The sequence below is a fragment of the Vicia villosa genome, linkage group LG2 (genome assembly GCF_029867415.1).
Source record: "Vicia villosa cultivar HV-30 ecotype Madison, WI linkage group LG2, Vvil1.0, whole genome shotgun sequence".
Taxonomy (NCBI): Eukaryota; Viridiplantae; Streptophyta; class Magnoliopsida; order Fabales; family Fabaceae; genus Vicia; species Vicia villosa.
Window position 1 is genome coordinate 118,189,863 of NC_081181.1, and position 18,930 is coordinate 118,208,792.

The window sequence follows — 18,930 nt, forward strand, 5'->3', positions numbered from 1 at the left end:
TATAAATGTGAAAACAGGATTCAAAATATACATAATAGTAAACTAAAGCACTTTCACACTTGCTTCAAGCGAGACCATTCAGTTTCTAAATAACAACATCATTGTTTATGCAGTTATCTTTCCACAAATAAGCTTAGAAATTCAGTTCAACTTCAAATTGCTAATTACGAGGACGAACACCTGCAATTCAAATGAAAAGAAGTCATCCATTATTCCATAAACAGATAATGTGTTAGTAATGATTCAAATAAACATATAAAAATATAAATTTATCTCACCTTTGAAAAAAGTTTTTCTGATTATGCTAAGCTCTTTAGTCACATCCACAATATTCATTCTTTCGTTTGGTGGTTCCGTCGAACAAATAAGTCCAATTCTAAAAAGTGAAACTAAGCACTCCTCGTCAATCGCTGGAATAAGATTCTCACAAATTTCACCTTGTATTTTTTCTTGTGTATCTCTTGATACAATACCTGGGTCCAAAATCCTTATAAGATTATCAGGAAATGAGTTTGCAACAAAGTCACGCAGATTTTGGCCATCTTCAAAATATTCATCTGTAGGTCTTCTACCAGTAAGCATTTCCAACATCAGGATTCCAAAACTATACATGTCACCGCATGTAGACACTTCAGAGCCCATTCCATACTCTAAAACATGTAGCAAAAGTTGTTAATACTATATCACTAAGAAATTATTTAGTGTCCAAACCATAGGAGAATTCAAAAAGACAATATAAGATTCAAGAATTAATATCAATACCTGGAGGAGTATAGCCAACAGTCCCTTTTATTCCGATTGTACTTGTATCATTGTGAGAGGTACCACCAATGTTCGAGACAAGTCTAGCTATGCCAAAATCACCCACATGAGCAACCATCTCATCATCAAGAAGGACATTACTTGGCTTTAGGTCACAATGAAGGATCACTTGTTCACATTCTTGATGAAGATAATGTAATGCTGAAGCAACATCAGTAATGATGTTTAATCTATGACTGATGTCCAATGTTGTTCGATGCTCTTCATTTAAAATTTCAGGATGCAACCATTGTTCTAAGCTTCCATTTTTCATGTAATGAAAAACTAAAGCTTTGAATTCTTGACCTTTATAATCTGAACTAGAACAACATGTTATAATCTTAACTAAGTTTCGATGTCTAATATTTTTGAGCGCATTGCATTCAGCAATAAAACTTTTGTGAGCTCCCTTCTTATTGAGGTTCAAAACCTTTATGGCAACAACATTATCTTCTGACACAAGACTACCTTTGTACACAGAACAAAAACTTCCTGATCCGATCAAGTTATTAGTTGAGAACCCATCTGTTCCTTGATGTAACTCTTGGTATGAAACCTTATCTAGTTGATCAATTGTTGGTGAATCAAAAGATCGTTTCTGGTTTCTTTTCCTCATCGAGTAGATAGTTATAAAAACTGCAAGTATGACAAGAAAAGAAACCACACTAATCACTACCAACATGAATTTATTGTGTTTTGTGTGTTTCCTATCCTTGACAGGGCATGCCGGTGGATGCAACTTTGAAATACCTCCACAAAGCTTTTTGTTTCCAACCAATCCTACTTGAGTTGCATTTCCAAAGACACCGTCAGTTGGTACCACACCTTCCAACATGTTAAAAGAAATATTCAAGTGTTTTAAACTAGGAATATTCTGTAAAACATCCGGGATCGATCCAGACAATTGATTTCTTGAAAGGTCTAAATATTGAAGACCTCTGAGAGAAGCCAAAGAAGATGGTATTGTTCCGTTGAAGGAGTTCCCTTGCAAATGAAGGTGTTCTAAACTTATGCATTTACCTATAGTTATAGGAATATCACCTGATAAACAATTCTCAGAGACATCAAACCAACCGATATTTTTTAGCATACCTACTTCTCTTGGTAAGCTACCTCTCAAAGAGTTATGTGACAAGTCAAGTAAATTTGACAAGGAAAAAAGATTAAAAACCTCTAAAGGGATGGTTCCTCTAAGCTTATTATGCGAAAGATCTAGATATTGTAACTTTTGACAGTTTTCTATGCTTGGAGGAATATTTCCTTCAAACATATTAAGATGTAAATCTAAATAATACAATTGACTAAGGTTCCCTATAAGTTTCGGTATATCTCCTGAAAACTTGTTTCCGCTCAACATTAACTTTTGCATCTCTCGAAACTTCCCAAAAGTAGTTGGAATATTTCCTACAAATTGGTTATAGATCATGTTCAAATTAATTAAGCCAACTAGAGATCCTAATTCAGCAGGAACATTTCCTGATATCCTATTATTTGCAAGATCTAGTATTGCAAGCTCAGAGGATAAATTGCCTATAGAACTTGGTAGAATGCCTCCAAAGTTATTACAGCAAATAGAAAACTCATACAACACACTACAGTTTGTCAAAGTTTTTAAGAACTCCCAATCCTTAGTTGAATTGCTACCTAAATTGTTGCCTTCCAAATTCAGAAAATGTAAATGTTCTAGCCTTCCTAAACTTGGAACTTGTCCTACAAAATAATTTGTACCAATATCAAACCATATAATGGCAGATGCATTTATTATGGAAGTAGGGATTGGGCCTGAAAATTGATTTTGTCCAATGAAAAAAGTTTGGAGATTGGGGAGGGTGTTGAACATGTTGAGTGGAAGAGAGCCATGAAAGTTATTCTCTGTGACAGAAAATACAGTAAGTGATGAGATGTTGTAAAGACAAGAAGGAATGGTACCAGAAAATTTGTTCACTCCCAAAAGTAAAAATGACAAGTTTTTGAGGCGACATATTTCTCGTGGAATATCTCCTTGTATGTTGTTATCATCACATGAAAAACGCGCTAAGCTTGAAAGATTCCCTATGAAGGAAGAGATTCCTCCGGTTAAACTGTTTCGCCAAACACTAAATGATTGGAGCTTTTTCAAAGAGCCAACTTCAAATGGTATTTTGCCAATTAGATTGTTCTTGTGTAAATACAAGTCCGTGAGATCGGAGCAATATGTCAAGTTTGTAGGAATTTGACCTGCAAATGAGTTATTGTTGAGACGAAGTTGTTGCAATTGTAGCAACTTACCTAACTCCTGTGGAATTTCTCCAGAGAAGCTGTTGTTGCTAAGGTTGAGAGATATCAGAAAAGTGAGATTTCCAACATGAGGAGATAAAGATCCATGTAACTCATATCCTTTTAAGTTCAACTCTATAACTCTTTGATGCATGGGGCTGCATGTGATTCCAGGCCACATGCAGAAGTGGATGGAAGAGTTCCAAGATTCAAGAGTTGTATAAGGATCGCTGGATATTGATTCTTTGAATTTGAGTAATGCCAAATGATCAGTTTGATTTCCTAATGCCACTGCCACAATTTTGTTTGGACCAAAGGATAGAAAACATAAGGTAAAGAGAAAAAGCAGACATAGGCATAAAATTATAGGTGACAAGAGAGAAAAGGACTTCATTTAGTAGTGTTTGTGTTGGATAGTTGTGGAGAATAGAGAGGAATTGCATGCGTATAAATATAGTGGTAATAGAATGCGAGTTAAAATTTTGATTAAGCTGAAAACAAAAAAAAAAAGAGATTATATTAAAAAGTCAATTGAGAATGAAAAGAGACAGAAGCACGGCACAAAGGAGCCAAAACTCAGTGACAGTGCAATATGTTAATTGCCGACATATTTTTCTTCTATGTATACTTCTAAGTTGACTAATTTGTGATAGAAACTTAAACTTTAGGAGTAGAATGCTTCAAGATAATCTGATAAGGTTTTTGTATTCCATAGGAAAGTGGTATGGACATAATCTCAACACTGAAAACCACCCTTAAATAGTAGTGGAACCAAAATGACAAAATAATTGCCGACATAGTTTTTTTGTATGTATAATTTGACTTTGGAGTGAGAAATGCTAGCCCTATAAAAATAAATAATGTATTAGCTTCAAAATAAAAATATAAGTAATTATAAAATACTAGTTATATATGTTTTTTTAAAATCAAACACAAAACAATACTTGTAATTAAAAAATCATTTAATTTTTTAAAAATATCTTTAACATAGAAACAAAAAATATATAAATTAATCTTTTTTCACACTAAGGGAATAAAGAGAGAGTCAGGGAGGTCATTATCTCTTGTAATTGCCTAAATCTTGCAATAAGGGACACTGCTATGTATCAAGATTACCTAAGAGGAATATAACAAGGGAGTAGAAGATTGCAAGAATCATCTCCATGGCAAAATGATAATCGAAAAGGGAAAAAAAACACATAACAGTGAAGGAAAACTTGAGTGTAGTATGAAAGATGTTTGTGGATTAGAGACTCACCCAATCAAAAAGGCTATTGCAACTAAGGAAGTAATAGTTGTTACACCAAAGTGTTTGGTAGATTAATAGAGAGGTCATTCTAATTTGAAATTGCATTTCATGTATAGTTTCAATCTGTAAGAGAATTGAAATACATAACAGAAGAGTGAAGATAAATATGGAAGAAGTATCAATTCTCACATTATTGAATTAGAAAGCAATACAATAATAATTATTTATTGCAACAAGTATAGGTTGCAAACAAATGTACATTGGACACAAACACACAAAATCAAATGCTGCTAACATAATTCGGTGAATAATAAAATACTAGTAAACTAAACATTTCCACATATGTTTCTTTCTTCGAGAACATTCAGTTACTCAAGCAGTACATCAAGCTGAATTACTAATTATAAGTGCCAACACCTACAATTCAAATCAAGAAGATGTCCATTATTACCAATGTATTTTGTAGTTTAGTAATTTTGAAATGCACACTATGATGATAAAAGTCATATTATAATTCCATAAGAAGTTAATGAGTTAGGAATGATTCAAATAAACATCTAAAAATATAAATTTATCTCACCAGCGACAAAAGTTTTTCTGATTATGCTAAGCTCTTTAGTGACATCCACAATATTCATCCGTTCTTTTGGTGGTTCCATTGAACAATTAAGTCCAATCCTAAAAAGTGAAATTAGGCACTCCTCAACAGTTGGAATAAAAATCTCACGATTTCCATCTTGTATTTCTACTTCTGCATTTCTTGATACAAGACTCGGGTCCAAAATGTTTATAAGATTGTCAGGAAACGAAATTGTGACAAAGTTATGTAGATTGTGACCATCTTCAAAAACTTCATTTGTGGGTCTTCTACCGGTAAGCATTTCCAACATTAGGATTCCAAAGCTATACATGTCACCACTAGTAGACACTTCAGAGCCCATTCCATACTCTAAAACGTACAACAAAAGTTTTTAATATTGTATCACTAGTAAATTATTAAATGTGCAGCAAAACATAGGAGAATACGAGAATCACGAATTTAAATCATACCTGGAGGAGCATAGCCAACAGTCCCTTTTATTCCAATTGTACTGGTATCCTTATGAGAAGTACCTTCAATGGCGGAGACAAGTCTTGCTATGCCAAAATCACTCACATGAGCAACCATGTCATCATCAAGAAGTACATTACTTGGCTTTAGATCACAATGAAGGATCAATTGTTCACATTCTTGGTGAAGATAATGTAATGCCGAAGCAACATCGGTAATGATGTTGACTCTATGAGTGAGGTTCAATGTTGTTTGATTCTCGGTATGTAAAATCTCAGGATGCAGCCATTGTTCTAAGCTTCCATTTTTCATGTAATAAAAAACTAGAGCTTTAAATTCTTGACCTTTATAATCTGAACTTGAACAACATGTTATAATCTTGACTAAATTCCGGTGTCTAATATTTTTGAGTGCATTGCATTCAAGAATAAAACTCTTGCGAGCTCCCTTCTTTTGGAGATTTAGAACCTTTATGGCAACAAAATTGTCTTCTGACACAAGATTTCCTTTGTACACAGAACCAAAACTTCCTGACCCAATCAAGTTGGTATTCGAGAATCCACCAGTTCCTCGATGTAAGTCTTGATATGAAATCTTATCTAGTTGATCAATTGTTGGTGAATCAAAAGATTGTTTTTGGTTTCATTTCCTCATTCAATAGATAGTTAGAAAAATTGAAAGTATGAGAAGAAAAGAAAGCACACCAACAACTACTATTATGAACTTATGGTGTTTTGTGTCTTTCCTATCATTTTTTTAATAGGCAATGATATAAGAAATCGCACTAGGGGTGCAACCCTTACAACGAAAAAACTCTAAGAAGAGTTGAACTAATTCAAAGGAAGTTTATACCAATCATAAAAAATAAGCCTAGAATCGGAAACACTATTACACATCCATCTCCAAGAGTAAAACATTATGTTGGATATGACCGCTTCGTAGCTAAAAGGGACATTATCAAAGATAATAGCGTTCCTCATTAACCATATGCTCCAAATTAAAGCTAACCAAATTAAATTAAGTTTAGCTCTAGTATTGGCTTCTTTCACCTTGTCTTGAATGCAACCGAAGTTCTTGAATTCTTCAAAAGAAAACTCCACAACATTTCCCAACCAAAGGAAAATTCTTTCCCAAACCGCTTTCGATACTAAAAATTGGAAGAAGAGATGTTCCAAAGGTTCCGGGTGATTAGTACAAAACATGCAATCAAGAGAAATAACATTAGACAAACCTCTATTGGCCAAAAGGTCTTTTAGAGGAAGTCTATTGATAAAAAGTCTCCAACCGAAAATCTTAATCTTTTTCGGTATGTTAAGCTTCCAAATGACATCCAACAATTTGATAGAAGAAGTTGGCCAAGCTAAATCCTTTGCATTTGACACCAAGTTGGACACACTAGCTACCGAAAAACAACCATTAGTAGTTAGTTTCTAATGAAAGTCGTCCATAGCCGAATTATCCGGAACAATGTCACTCAAAGTCGCCTTTAATCTCCTCATATGAGATTCGAAAACCGAATCCCTCCCGTGAATGACCAAGTCGCTTCCGAAGAGAACGTCAAAATTCCAAAAGTGGACGCCGTTGTTGCAAGAGAGCACATCACTAACTGCACAAAGTTTATTGGTTGAGAGATCGAACAAATACGGAAAAGAAGCGCAAAGAGTTTGATCACCCAACCAATTACTATGCCAAAAAAGAATACTATTACCTTTCTTAAAGTCGCAATCAACCCAATCGGAAAAACCTTCAACGGAGTTGTCCTCTTTAAAATCGTTAAGAATAATGTCCCTCCACCAACTAGAGTCCTCCCGATCTAAAACTTCCTTACAAGAGGCAAGCACCTTAAATTTTGGGTTGTGATATCTCAAAAGTAAAAATTTACTCCAAATTGCTTTATCCTCCTTCAAGATCCTCCACTTCCATTTAAGAATAAGAGATTTATTCATTTCACCTACATCTCTTATGCCTATCCCACCTTTCTCTTTAGGCTTGCAAACATTCCTCCACTTCACCCAATGAATGCATCTTTTATTAACATTTCCACTCCACAAAAAATTACTAAGAAGACCTCTAATCTCTTTGATGATTTTGCTCGGAGCTTTAAAAAAGGAGAAATTGAAAATAGGGATAGCATTAAGCACCGAACCAATTAGAGTCACTCTTCCACCTATTGAAATGTTTCTTCCCTTCCACATTGATAATCTTGATTTGATATTGTCCACCACGTCCTTCCACACTCTCTTCTTTCTAGCGCCTTCTCCAATCCAAATGCCGAGGAATTTAAAAGGAAAGTTTCCTTTCTTACAAGATAGAAAAGAAGTAGCCGAATTTAATAACCACTCGCCAATGTGAACTCCAAAGATGTTACTTTTGTGAAAGTTGATTTTTAAACCGGATACAAGCTCAAAGCCTCTCAACAACACTTTCATGTTCCAAAGATTATCACAAGTGGGTTCTCCAATAATAACGGTGTCATCTGCAAATTGGAGAATATCCACATAATCTTCTACATCATATTTGAACGACTTAAAATCACCCACCTCCACCGATTTTCTAGTGAGAGCAGTTAAACCTTCCATAGCAAGAACGAAAAGAAAAGGAGAAATAGGGTCACCTTGACGTAATCCTCTTTGAACCTTAAAATCTTTTGTGACACTACCGTTTACCAAAACGGACATATGGCTAGTGAAAATACAAGAATCCATCCAATTCAACCATCTCTTCCCAAACCCCATTCTCCCTAAGATCCATCTAAGATAATTCCAAGAAATAGAGTCATACGCCTTTTCAAAGTCGACTTTAAGTAAAAGACACCCCCTCTTCTTTTTCTTAGCCCAATCTAGCAATTCGTTCACCAATAAAACTCCATCCGTCATACTTCTACCCGAAACAAAAGCGGTTTGATTAGACGAAACCAACTTGTCCAAAACACCTCTCATTCTATCGGCTAAGATCTTCGCTAAAATCTTATATATGCTCCCCACCAAACAAATAGGCTGATACTCAAACAAGTCTTGTGGGTTCTTGTTTTTAGGAATAAGCGCAAGGAAAGAAGAGGTAATGGCTTTAACAAGAGTACCTTTGGAGTAGAAATCGTTGCATAACTTCATCAAGTCTTCTTTAATAAGGAACCAAAACCTTTTGAAAAAATCTAAGGAAAACCCATCCGGCCCCGGACTTTTGCTCCCATCACACGACCAAATAGCCTTCTTGATTTCCTCTTCGCAGAAAGGAACTTCAAGCTCCAAAGATTCTTCAATCGATAATGAGTTCAACTTAATCCCATGAGGTTCCGGTCTATTACGAACATTTTCTTTAAAGAAATCTTCAAAGTGGTTAAAGATAAAATCTTTAACTTCTTTAACCTCTTCCACTCTTCCCATCGTAGTGCCAATGGAACATAAGGAATTCCTTCTTCTTCTATCTCTTAAGGAATTGTGAAAGAATCGAGTGTTTTTTCGTCCCCTTCGGTTAGCCAAAGTTGCCTAGACTTAAGTCTAAGTAACCCTTCTCTCTTGTTAAGATTATCCCAAAAATCCTCCACCACTTTTATTCTTTTCTTAACCACCTCATCCGGTGCGTTACCTGCAAAATGAACAAACAAGTTATCTAAATCATTCATTTCTTTCGCATCTTTGTCTATATTAAGATCTATCCAACCATAGACTGTTTTGTTCCACCAAGAGATCCGAGTTTTGAGAGTTTTCAATTTTTCAACCAAGCAATAGTCACCTCTCCCTTTGACTTCAAGTTTTTTCCACTCCTCTTCCACAAATCTAGGAAACTCCTCGTGCTTGAACCCAAGTTGTTAAACTTGAAAGGTTTAGGACCCCAATCCTTTCTATTGTCCTTCAACCAAATAGGAGCATGATCGGACACATCCATCTCTCCTATATGTTAAACATCCACCTTCCAATCATCAATGAAACTTTCCGATAGAAGAAATCTATCGAGCCTACTCATTGTCTTCCAATTACTTTTGAACCATGTGAACTTTCCACCAATAGTGGGTAAATCCACCAAATCCATATCGTCAATAAATTCATTGAAATTCCTTATGCCGTTGCTATTTCCTCTATTAGAAACTCCAATTCTTTCGTCCGAAGAGGATATAGAGTTAAAGTCGCCACCAATGCACCAAGTTCCTCCAATGTTGTTGTTCTTGAAATCACAAATCTTTTTCCAAGTTCTCAATCTAGTTGTTTTGTCGCAAGAGGCATAAACGTTTACGAAGTAAATTAGCTTACCCTCCTTCACCACACAAAGACCAAGAAAGCCTTATCCTCTAAAGCTATAATTGAGAGAAAAAAATCTTTTCTCCACATTGTAAGAATACCTCCCGACGCCCCATTAGCGTCCAAATAAGACCACTCAACATTGACATCTCCCCATAATTCTTTGACTATATTCAACTCTAGACCGCTAAGTTTTGTTTCTTGCATGAAACAAATATCAACATCTCCTTTTTGATTATGGAGGCCAACTCTCTTTATCTTAGCCCGACTCCCTTCACCTCGCAAGTTTAAGGAGAGAATAATCATGGAGGAACACGATTATAGGTCCCCTTTGGCTCCAGCGTCCCTTTGTGGTCTCGTAACTCCATAGGCTTCAATGTTAATATCAGATCAAATTTTTTAGAGTTATTAGTGATGCCCAGTCTTGACATTGAATTCCATAATCCCTTCGGAGCTTTGCTCATAACCCCGTTGACTACTCTGTTATTGCAATTCCTGATATCATTGCTGGAGATTGAGTCACAAGTTAACAGAAGACCGCCGGATAGATAGTTCTTCTTGACAAAAAAATCATTATGGTTGAGAGTGGTTGTGACTATGTTCTGGTCTGGATCCTTCCCTTGTTGTAACCTTGTCTCAATTGGATAAATGAACGTATCAACCTTCTCCCCCAAGTCCAGCACTTCCCTTATCTTCTTCCTAGTTATTTTTGAATTTTTCACATTTTGACATTGATCATCAAAACATCATATCTGTTTGATGTCGCTACTGACTACCTTTTTTTTCTTCCGGGTACATACCCTCTTCAATGGAACAGAAAAAAATTTCTTGAAATTTTTTGAAGAGGCTTTGAAACTTGTCTTGAGCAAAGAGTTGTTGCCATTTGAACCGGTAAAACCGTTAGAAAGCGTTTCCTGTGTCTCCATTTGACTTTTTTGGATCAAAGATGTTTTATTGGGACTCACTACTCTATCCACGTAGTTTGCTGGACTTTCCACCTCTTCATTATTTTTTAAATTGTTAGAGAAGCATTATGATTTTTTTCCCTATGCTTTCAATGGGGACCACATGCCTTGTACTTGTACCATACTCTCCTTCCACCTTTTTATATTATGAAAAAAGGTTCAAGATCAAAAGACCAGCTGGGCCCACCTGAGCTACGTTTCCGTTTCCACCTTTAACTCTGGGTGTTTCTGCATGTGCCTCCATGTCTAGGATTCTGCGGCAGGTATTCATGGAAATAGATTCAGAATTGAACGGCTTTTCAGAGTAGGTTTTGGGATTATCCACAAAAGATGCGTTGCAATTAATGCAAGAGCGCTTTCTGTAACACCCTTCTAAACCCCGCGGCAAATTAAATAAGTTTATTCAGAGTACATGAAAAAGGGTGTCACAATTCAAAATAAATTAAAAACATCGTTCAGTCATGTCATGCATTCACTGAGGCAATTCTCATTAATTAAAACAATTCATGTCAACACAGCGGAATTAAATCAAACAGATTAAGTTTAACATCTTTCAAACTAATCTTTCAAACATCAAAACATAACTAGAGTTATAAAACGTAAACTCTAAACATCGCGTCCCCAGTGTTACAACTATCAGAGCATGACACCTGACGCTAACTAAACAACTGACTCATGAGCTAATCCTCACCGAGTCGAACAGCCGCTATCCTCAAATCTGAAAATGATCAACAGTAAGGGTGAGTCTCATTCACAATTAAACAATGTTATCAGTTCATAAACGACAGAACATCAACAGCATAATATTCACCCAACATCAGCATATATTCAGGCAAGTTTCATCATCACAAAACAATCAACACATCATCAATATTTATAACACTGGAAAACCTCCAATCATGTTATAAAATCATGCATATGAATGCAACTGACACTATGCATGTGGTACCAACATCATCAAATGGGAATAACCCATGACCGATCCAACATCATCAAGATCGGCCCTGCCGGCACAGATTCCACACAATGGGAATCATGCCCTTCACTGATCCAACACACCCTTATGGATACAGTATCATCAATGAACATGAATGAATGCAAACATACATGAACATACTTATACCATCGTCAAGTCCAATGAGTAACATCATCTAATACTCATTTCATCATCATCATCATCATCATCATCATCATCATCAAGTATGTTTATATATATGCATCATTCAATCACAATAACATCATTAGACATCAAAACAATCACCACATGATCACATTATCAATATTATAATTATTTTATCACAACATTGCCACTTCAATCATATGAACAACATTATCATATCTCGACTCATTACACAATGCATACAACAATAATACATTCCACAATTATGTACCAAGTACATCGAATCCACACAACAACAACATGGGATTTACATCATCATAATACTACGTCTAACACGTCCATCACAATTCAACATATTGAATCATCCACCATTGGTATAACATACATTCATCATGTAACAATCACAACAATACATAGAAATTATCATTCATCAATTCCATGTATCACAATTAGCACATAATACACAATCTCCATACATGTTATTCTTAAATAACATTAATCCATGGCATACACAGATACAATTACATGTCATTTTCAAAATCACATAATAATTAAATTATCTAGTGCTAATTAATTTATTTTAATCATAAAGAGCATTCCGTTAGCTTTCTAACGCTTCGAACGGCACCCAAAACGGACTTACGGTTCAAAAGATATGAATTTTACAAAAACAAGTATTTTTCGAAAACGTACAGCGGTAACCGATTACCCAAACACCAGTAATCGGTTACTGAAGTTCAAAATCCCATATTTGCTGTTTTTACTATGGGTAATCGATTACACCCCTTTCGGTAACCGATTACCTCGTACCTGCAACCCAAAAACCAGTTTTCAGCACCTTGAATCCCCCCAAACATCCCCCAATCGAACCAATACGATTGTATACGAAAAACAGAGGGATTTCACATGAAATATGAGTTATATCATCGATCAAACAACACTTTTAACATCAACAATCACTACCAACAAGTAATTACACAAAGTTCACAAAATTGAACCTAAATACCAAAACCCCAACCTAGAACATATTCTCTATCGAATCAATAGTATACGATTTCAATCCTAACGCCTACGACCCGATAATAGAGGTTAACCGGAAGAGTCCCCCCTTACCTTAGAGTTTGGGATCCTTGAAGCTCTCTTCCTCTTCTTCTCCTCTGTCGCACTTTCACGTTCTCTGCGTTCTTCCTCTTTCAGCTTTTGTTTTCACGTTCTCACTTCCTTTCTCTTATTTCCCTTATTTTATGAAAAACATAAAATTAGAAATGGGCTCCTTCACACTTACACCCCCTCATTACTAATTCCATCATATGGCCCAACAACTTAACATTTTATATTTCTTTCCACATAATTCAATAAAATGCTAATTCAAATTAATTAATTTAAAATTAAATTAAACTAATTAAATAAGGAATTTTGGGATGTTACAACTCTCCCCCACTAAAAGAGTTTTCGTCCTCGAAAACATACTTCAAGTGAAAGGTTCCGGATAGGAGTCCTTCATCTTATTCTCCAGTTCCCAGATAACATTTCCCTAGTCGATCCTCAAAATTCATCTGACATAACCAACATAAAGCATGTCTCATGCATTCAATCTCAACTCTTACGTTGCATATGACCCTCCAAGGGTTAACAACAATGGAATAATTGAGGTACAACCCACACAATACGCCCAATGACTGAATAAGACATGAATAGTCAACCAAACGCATACTCATAGTTGTATTCTATCCTTCTTCTTACCACCTCAAAATCAAATTCATTTCCAAACCGAAAGAGAACCCAACGTCCACGTCCGTAAGATGTGTAGTATTTCTTTAACCCCTCCATCATAGAAATTATACATACGCACTAGGATCCCATCCTAGAAAGCGAGATCAAAACCTCATTTAGGACAAGGATCTTTCCACAATCCTATCCGCCCTTCTCAATATTCCACTACTTAATAGCACTATCATCATGACATTAATTTATCTGCATCTGTCAATAAGGTTGTCTCTCAACACTAATATAGATTTCCGCTACACACGTCTGTGCAATATCACTCCTTATCCATAGCATGATTGCACCCTTTCGACACTGCAGTAATGCATTCCGTCTACCGAACGTACCATCTTTAAACATACCTTCCCGTCTGAGCGATACAATTTTTCACCAACTGCTTCCTTCAAGAACTTAATAAGCATATCCTATACCATTGAATTCAAATTATCTGACTCCTCTTAAGTCACACCATCAACTATCCAACACTTTACATTCTGCTTCCGCTACACTACTCCGATTACTCATTACAATCATCTACACCAATTAGATTTCTTAGTTTTGCCCAATTCCAACTCTCTTTACTCATTCGTTTAAAATCCTCCTTTACCATACATGGTACTAATTTACCACTTAGCAATACTTATACTCATTCAACAACCAATTTCTGAGTTACTACATCTATTAAGACATTCCAATCATCGGAACAAGCACACACAAGTAGTTATAATTACACTCATCTGCCTCAATATACCATTGCTTACAAAATAGCTTAAACTGAGTCTCACTCTTCTCTAAGAATTAAATCAACGTCATCCTTCCTAAATTATAATTCTCCATTATATCTGGAAATTTAAAATAATGTTTTACAACAACACAAAATTATTATAGCATCATATAGTATCAACTCATCGTCTTCACTTCGCCGAATACATATTCGTTAACTACGTACAACCACAATAACATACTCATCATCTCGGAAATTATTCAAAAGAGTCATAATCTTCCGGCACGGCATCCTTACATCCATTAGATTCTAAATCCAACATATAGATCAATTCATATTCTCTACGTAGGTTTCCGACATATTAATCCCTCACTGTCCACTAGTAGTACCCATAACACTACTCCACATCACACTTTCGTTGTGCGACTCCGATTACCCGTCTTAAGTCATCGTCCAATATGTCGCACTCTTTCACATTAATTTCTTCATAAGTTCACACAACATGGTGAGTGATTATTCTCACGACTTAGTATTCATCACAACATATACCATTAAGGTAACAAAACAAGCTTATCTTATCGATATGATTTCTTCTACTATCAACAAGAGATTAAGGGTGATCAAGTCCTCAATTTGTCAATAGATAGCCGACAACCATATGTAAGCATAAACCGTCGTTACTACATAATAGTGTCCTTTTCGAGTTTGCACTCAAACTCATTAACATCGTCATAGTTCAATAATTCACTTTGAGTCTTTACAACTCGCGCACTTCCCTCTTATTGGATCTTATCAGTGAGACACCGACGTCCAAACATTTTGCACAATCCGCTTCATAGTCACTTAACATCACACACTTGTTACGTACTTCCAAACTTCATAATCACTAATATACTTGTACATTACTATTCATCTCGTTCCAAATCAAAATTCTCCTCTTAGCAAAAGACCGCGACAACATTCATAACTCGTGGTTTTACTCTAAATTCCATGACATCTTTCGCGCCCAATGTCATTCCACTCGACATCTCAACAAAGTCTTCCTCACATCAATAGGTGTTAAAAGTTCTCTACAATTCTTCTTTTATACTTGTCGTTACTTTGGCCTCCCAAATACGACTCCAAGAGTTTTAAATTTTATTTCATCTTTACTACTAAGTCTCTTCTCACTAAAATCCATCGGCACTCAAATCATCTTTATTACTGAACATCTCATCAACTTATTCATCAACGACATGTTATACTCAATTTTGTTTCAAACAATCACGGTAGTAGGCATTCTTATTCGACAAGTTTTACGCTTCCTTAACCGAATTCAGAATATCTCCTCATAGGATCACCTCTACTGTATTTATAACTCTCCCATAAGGTAGAACATAATTTCACCTCTTCGTAGGTTCAAACGACACATTAATCCGACACTCGGAACTCAAGATATGAATTTTCCAATCGTTATCCATAAATGCAACATCGACATCATGCAGCGACGCTCTATACGGTATTCCCAAAACTTTTCAAATGGTACATTCAATTCTTAAAATTAATTCTCAACAAACCTTCTAATTATTCCTTCAATCAGTTCCACTCTGACACTGACATCCCGTGCAGTACCAATAAACAAATCTAGTTATAAGAACAAGAGTAACCGTAACTTCACATCTTTCTAACATCATTCTGTCACAATTAATTATATTACAGCTGCTGCAACCATTTTTATAACAAAGTTAATCTCATTAGCTTTCCGACACTTCAAACGGAACTCAAATCGGATGTCCAGAACTCCAGTTATGAATTTTCGAAGTTTTGCAGCTATTCAGCAATTTTCCTGCGTTTCGCTTACGAAAATCTCACTCCAAAACTCATTCTCTTCAACTCAATCACATTCCAAACAGCCCCTTATCATATCTCTTCACTTCCAAACATTCTTATAACTCGAGTAACACATCCCATCGCCGAAGTGCGATTTCTGGAACATTACGACAACAATCCTCTTTGCAAACTTGCAGCTGAACCTCTTCCGAGTCGTACGGCTACTCAACTGACAACTTCGCAGTACACCAGCAGAGCTGATACATTGCAACTTTCTAATTTCCTCTCCTACAAATAATCATCAATTACCTCTAATCATCTTCCTTCAGGATGTTCCAACTCGATTATCAGTCAAGTCTTAATTTTAAGTCACCTTCGATTCGGAAAACAACAACTCCAACAACGCTTGCATTATTACCCATAACAATCTACTGAACCAATCATATTACAACTGAAACGTAACCGAGAAGCGAATCCTCTCCCCCACTTGTTTCAATCCAACACCTGCAACAAACAACCAAGTACCAACAGTGATTCACTAACATGTCGCGTACCAAGGGATAATATGCCGACAGTATTCAACTGTCGCGCAACTCAACTGACTCGACAATTGGCCGGACGGACCGACCAGCTCTGATACCACTATTGTAACACCCTTCTAAACCCCGCGGCAAATTAAATAAGTTTATTCAGAGTACATGAAAAAGGGTGTCACAATTCAAAATAAATTAAAAACATCGTTCAGTCATGTCATGCATTCACTGAGGCAATTCTCATTAATTAAAACAATTCATGTCAACACAGCGGAATTAAATCAAACAGATTAAGTTTAACATCTTTCAAACTAATCTTTCAAACATCAAAACATAACTAGAGTTATAAAACGTAAACTCTAAACATCGCGTCCCCAGTGTTACAACTATCAGAGCATGACACCTGACGCTAACTAAACAACTGACTCATGAGCTAATCCTCACCGAGTCGAACAACCGCTATCCTCAAATCTGAAAATGATCAACAGTAAGGGTGAGTCTCATTCACAATTAAACAATGTTATCAGTTCATAAACGACAGAACATCAACAGCATAATATTCACCCAACATCAGCATATATTCAGGCAAGTTTCATCATCACAAAACAATCAACACATCATCAATATTTATAACACTGGAAAACCTCCAATCATGTTATAAAATCATGCATATGAATGCAACTGACACTATGCATGTGGTACCAACATCATCAAATGGGAATAACCCATGACCGATCCAACATCATCAAGATACGGCCCTGCCGGCACAGATTCCACACAATGGGAATCATGCCCTTCACTGATCCAACACACCCTTATGGATACAGTATCATCAATGAACATGAATGAATGCAAACATACATGAACATACTTATACCATCGTCAAGTCCAATGAGTAACATCATCTAATACTCATTTCATCATCACCATCATCATCATCATCATCATCATCATCATCATCAAGTATGTTTATATATATGCATCATTCAATCACAATAACATCATTAGACATCAAAACAATCACCACATGATCACATTATCAATATTATAATTATTTTATCACAACATTGCCACTTCAATCATATGAACAACATTATCATATCTCGACTCATCACACAATGCATACAACAATAATACATTCCACAATTATGTACCAAGTACATCGAATCCACACAACAACAACATGGGATTTACATCATCATAATACTACGTCTAACACGTCGATCACAATTCAACATATTGAATCATCCACCATTGGTATAACATACATTCATCATGTAACAATCACAACAATACATAGAAATTATCATTCATCAATTCCATGTATCACAATTAGCACATAATACACAATCTCCATACATGTTATTCTTAAATAACATTAATCCATGGCATACACAGATACAATTACATGTCATTTTCAAAATCACATAATAATTAAATTATCTAGTGCTAATTAATTTATTTTAATCATAAAGAGCATTCCGTTAGCTTTCTAACGCTTCGAACGGCACCCAAAACGGACTTACGGTTCAAAAGATATGAATTTTACAAAAACAAGTATTTTTCGAAAACGTACAGCGGTAACCGATTACCCAAACACCAGTAATCGGTTACTGAAGTTCAAAATCCCATATTTGCTGTTTTTACTATGGGTAATCGATTACACCCCTTTCGGTAACCGATTACCTCGTACCTGCAACCCAAAAACCAGTTTTCAGCACCTTGAATCCCCCCAAACATCCCCCAATCGAACCAATACGATTGTATACGAAAAACAGAGGGATTTCACATGAAATATGAGTTATATCATCGATCAAACAACACTTTTAACATCAACAATCACTACCAACAAGTAATTACACAAAGTTCACAAAATTGAACCTAAATACCAAAACCCCAACCTAGAACATATTCTCTATCGAATCAATAGTATACGATTTCAATCCTAACGCCTACGACCCGATAATAGAGGTTAACCGGAAGAGTCCCCCCTTACCTTAGAGTTTGGGATCCTTGAAGCTCTCTTCCTCTTCTTCTCCTCTGTCGCACTTTCACGTTCTCTGCGTTCTTCCTCTTTCAGCTTTTGTTTTCACGTTCTCACTTCCTTTCTCTTATTTCCCTTATTTTATGAAAAATATAAAATTAGAAATGGGCTCCTTCACACTTACACCCCCTCATTACTAATTCCATCATATGGCCCAACAACTTAACATTTTATATTTCTTTCCACATAATTCAATAAAATGCTAATTCAAATTAATTAATTTAAAATTAAATTAAACTAATTAAATAAGGAATTTTGGGATGTTACACTTTCCTCTCTCCTTTTTTGACCTGTCCCTGTAATACGGTGAACTGACTTTTATATCGGAATGTTGCGGTTAAGCATGAGTCGCCACCGACTTTTATTTTATCCAATTTTA

At 35.8% G+C, this 18,930-nt stretch overlaps 1 protein-coding gene and 1 pseudogene across 1 annotated transcript; both read right to left on the minus strand.

Moving 5' to 3' along the window:
- Positions 1-133: 133 nt before the first annotated feature.
- LOC131646684 (probable LRR receptor-like serine/threonine-protein kinase At3g47570) lies at positions 134-3,458 on the minus strand. The gene is made up of 2 exons (XM_058916660.1): positions 763-3,458; positions 134-650 (listed from the first exon to the last, which is right to left on the minus strand). Exons 1-2 carry the CDS (start codon positions 3,449-3,451, stop codon positions 244-246), a joined length of 3,096 nt encoding a protein of 1,031 aa, XP_058772643.1. The 5' UTR covers positions 3,452-3,458; the 3' UTR covers positions 134-243.
- Positions 3,459-4,863: 1,405 nt separating this feature from the next.
- Positions 4,864-18,930, minus strand: part of LOC131649872 (putative receptor-like protein kinase At3g47110) — a 67,398-nt pseudogene continuing 53,331 nt past the window's right edge.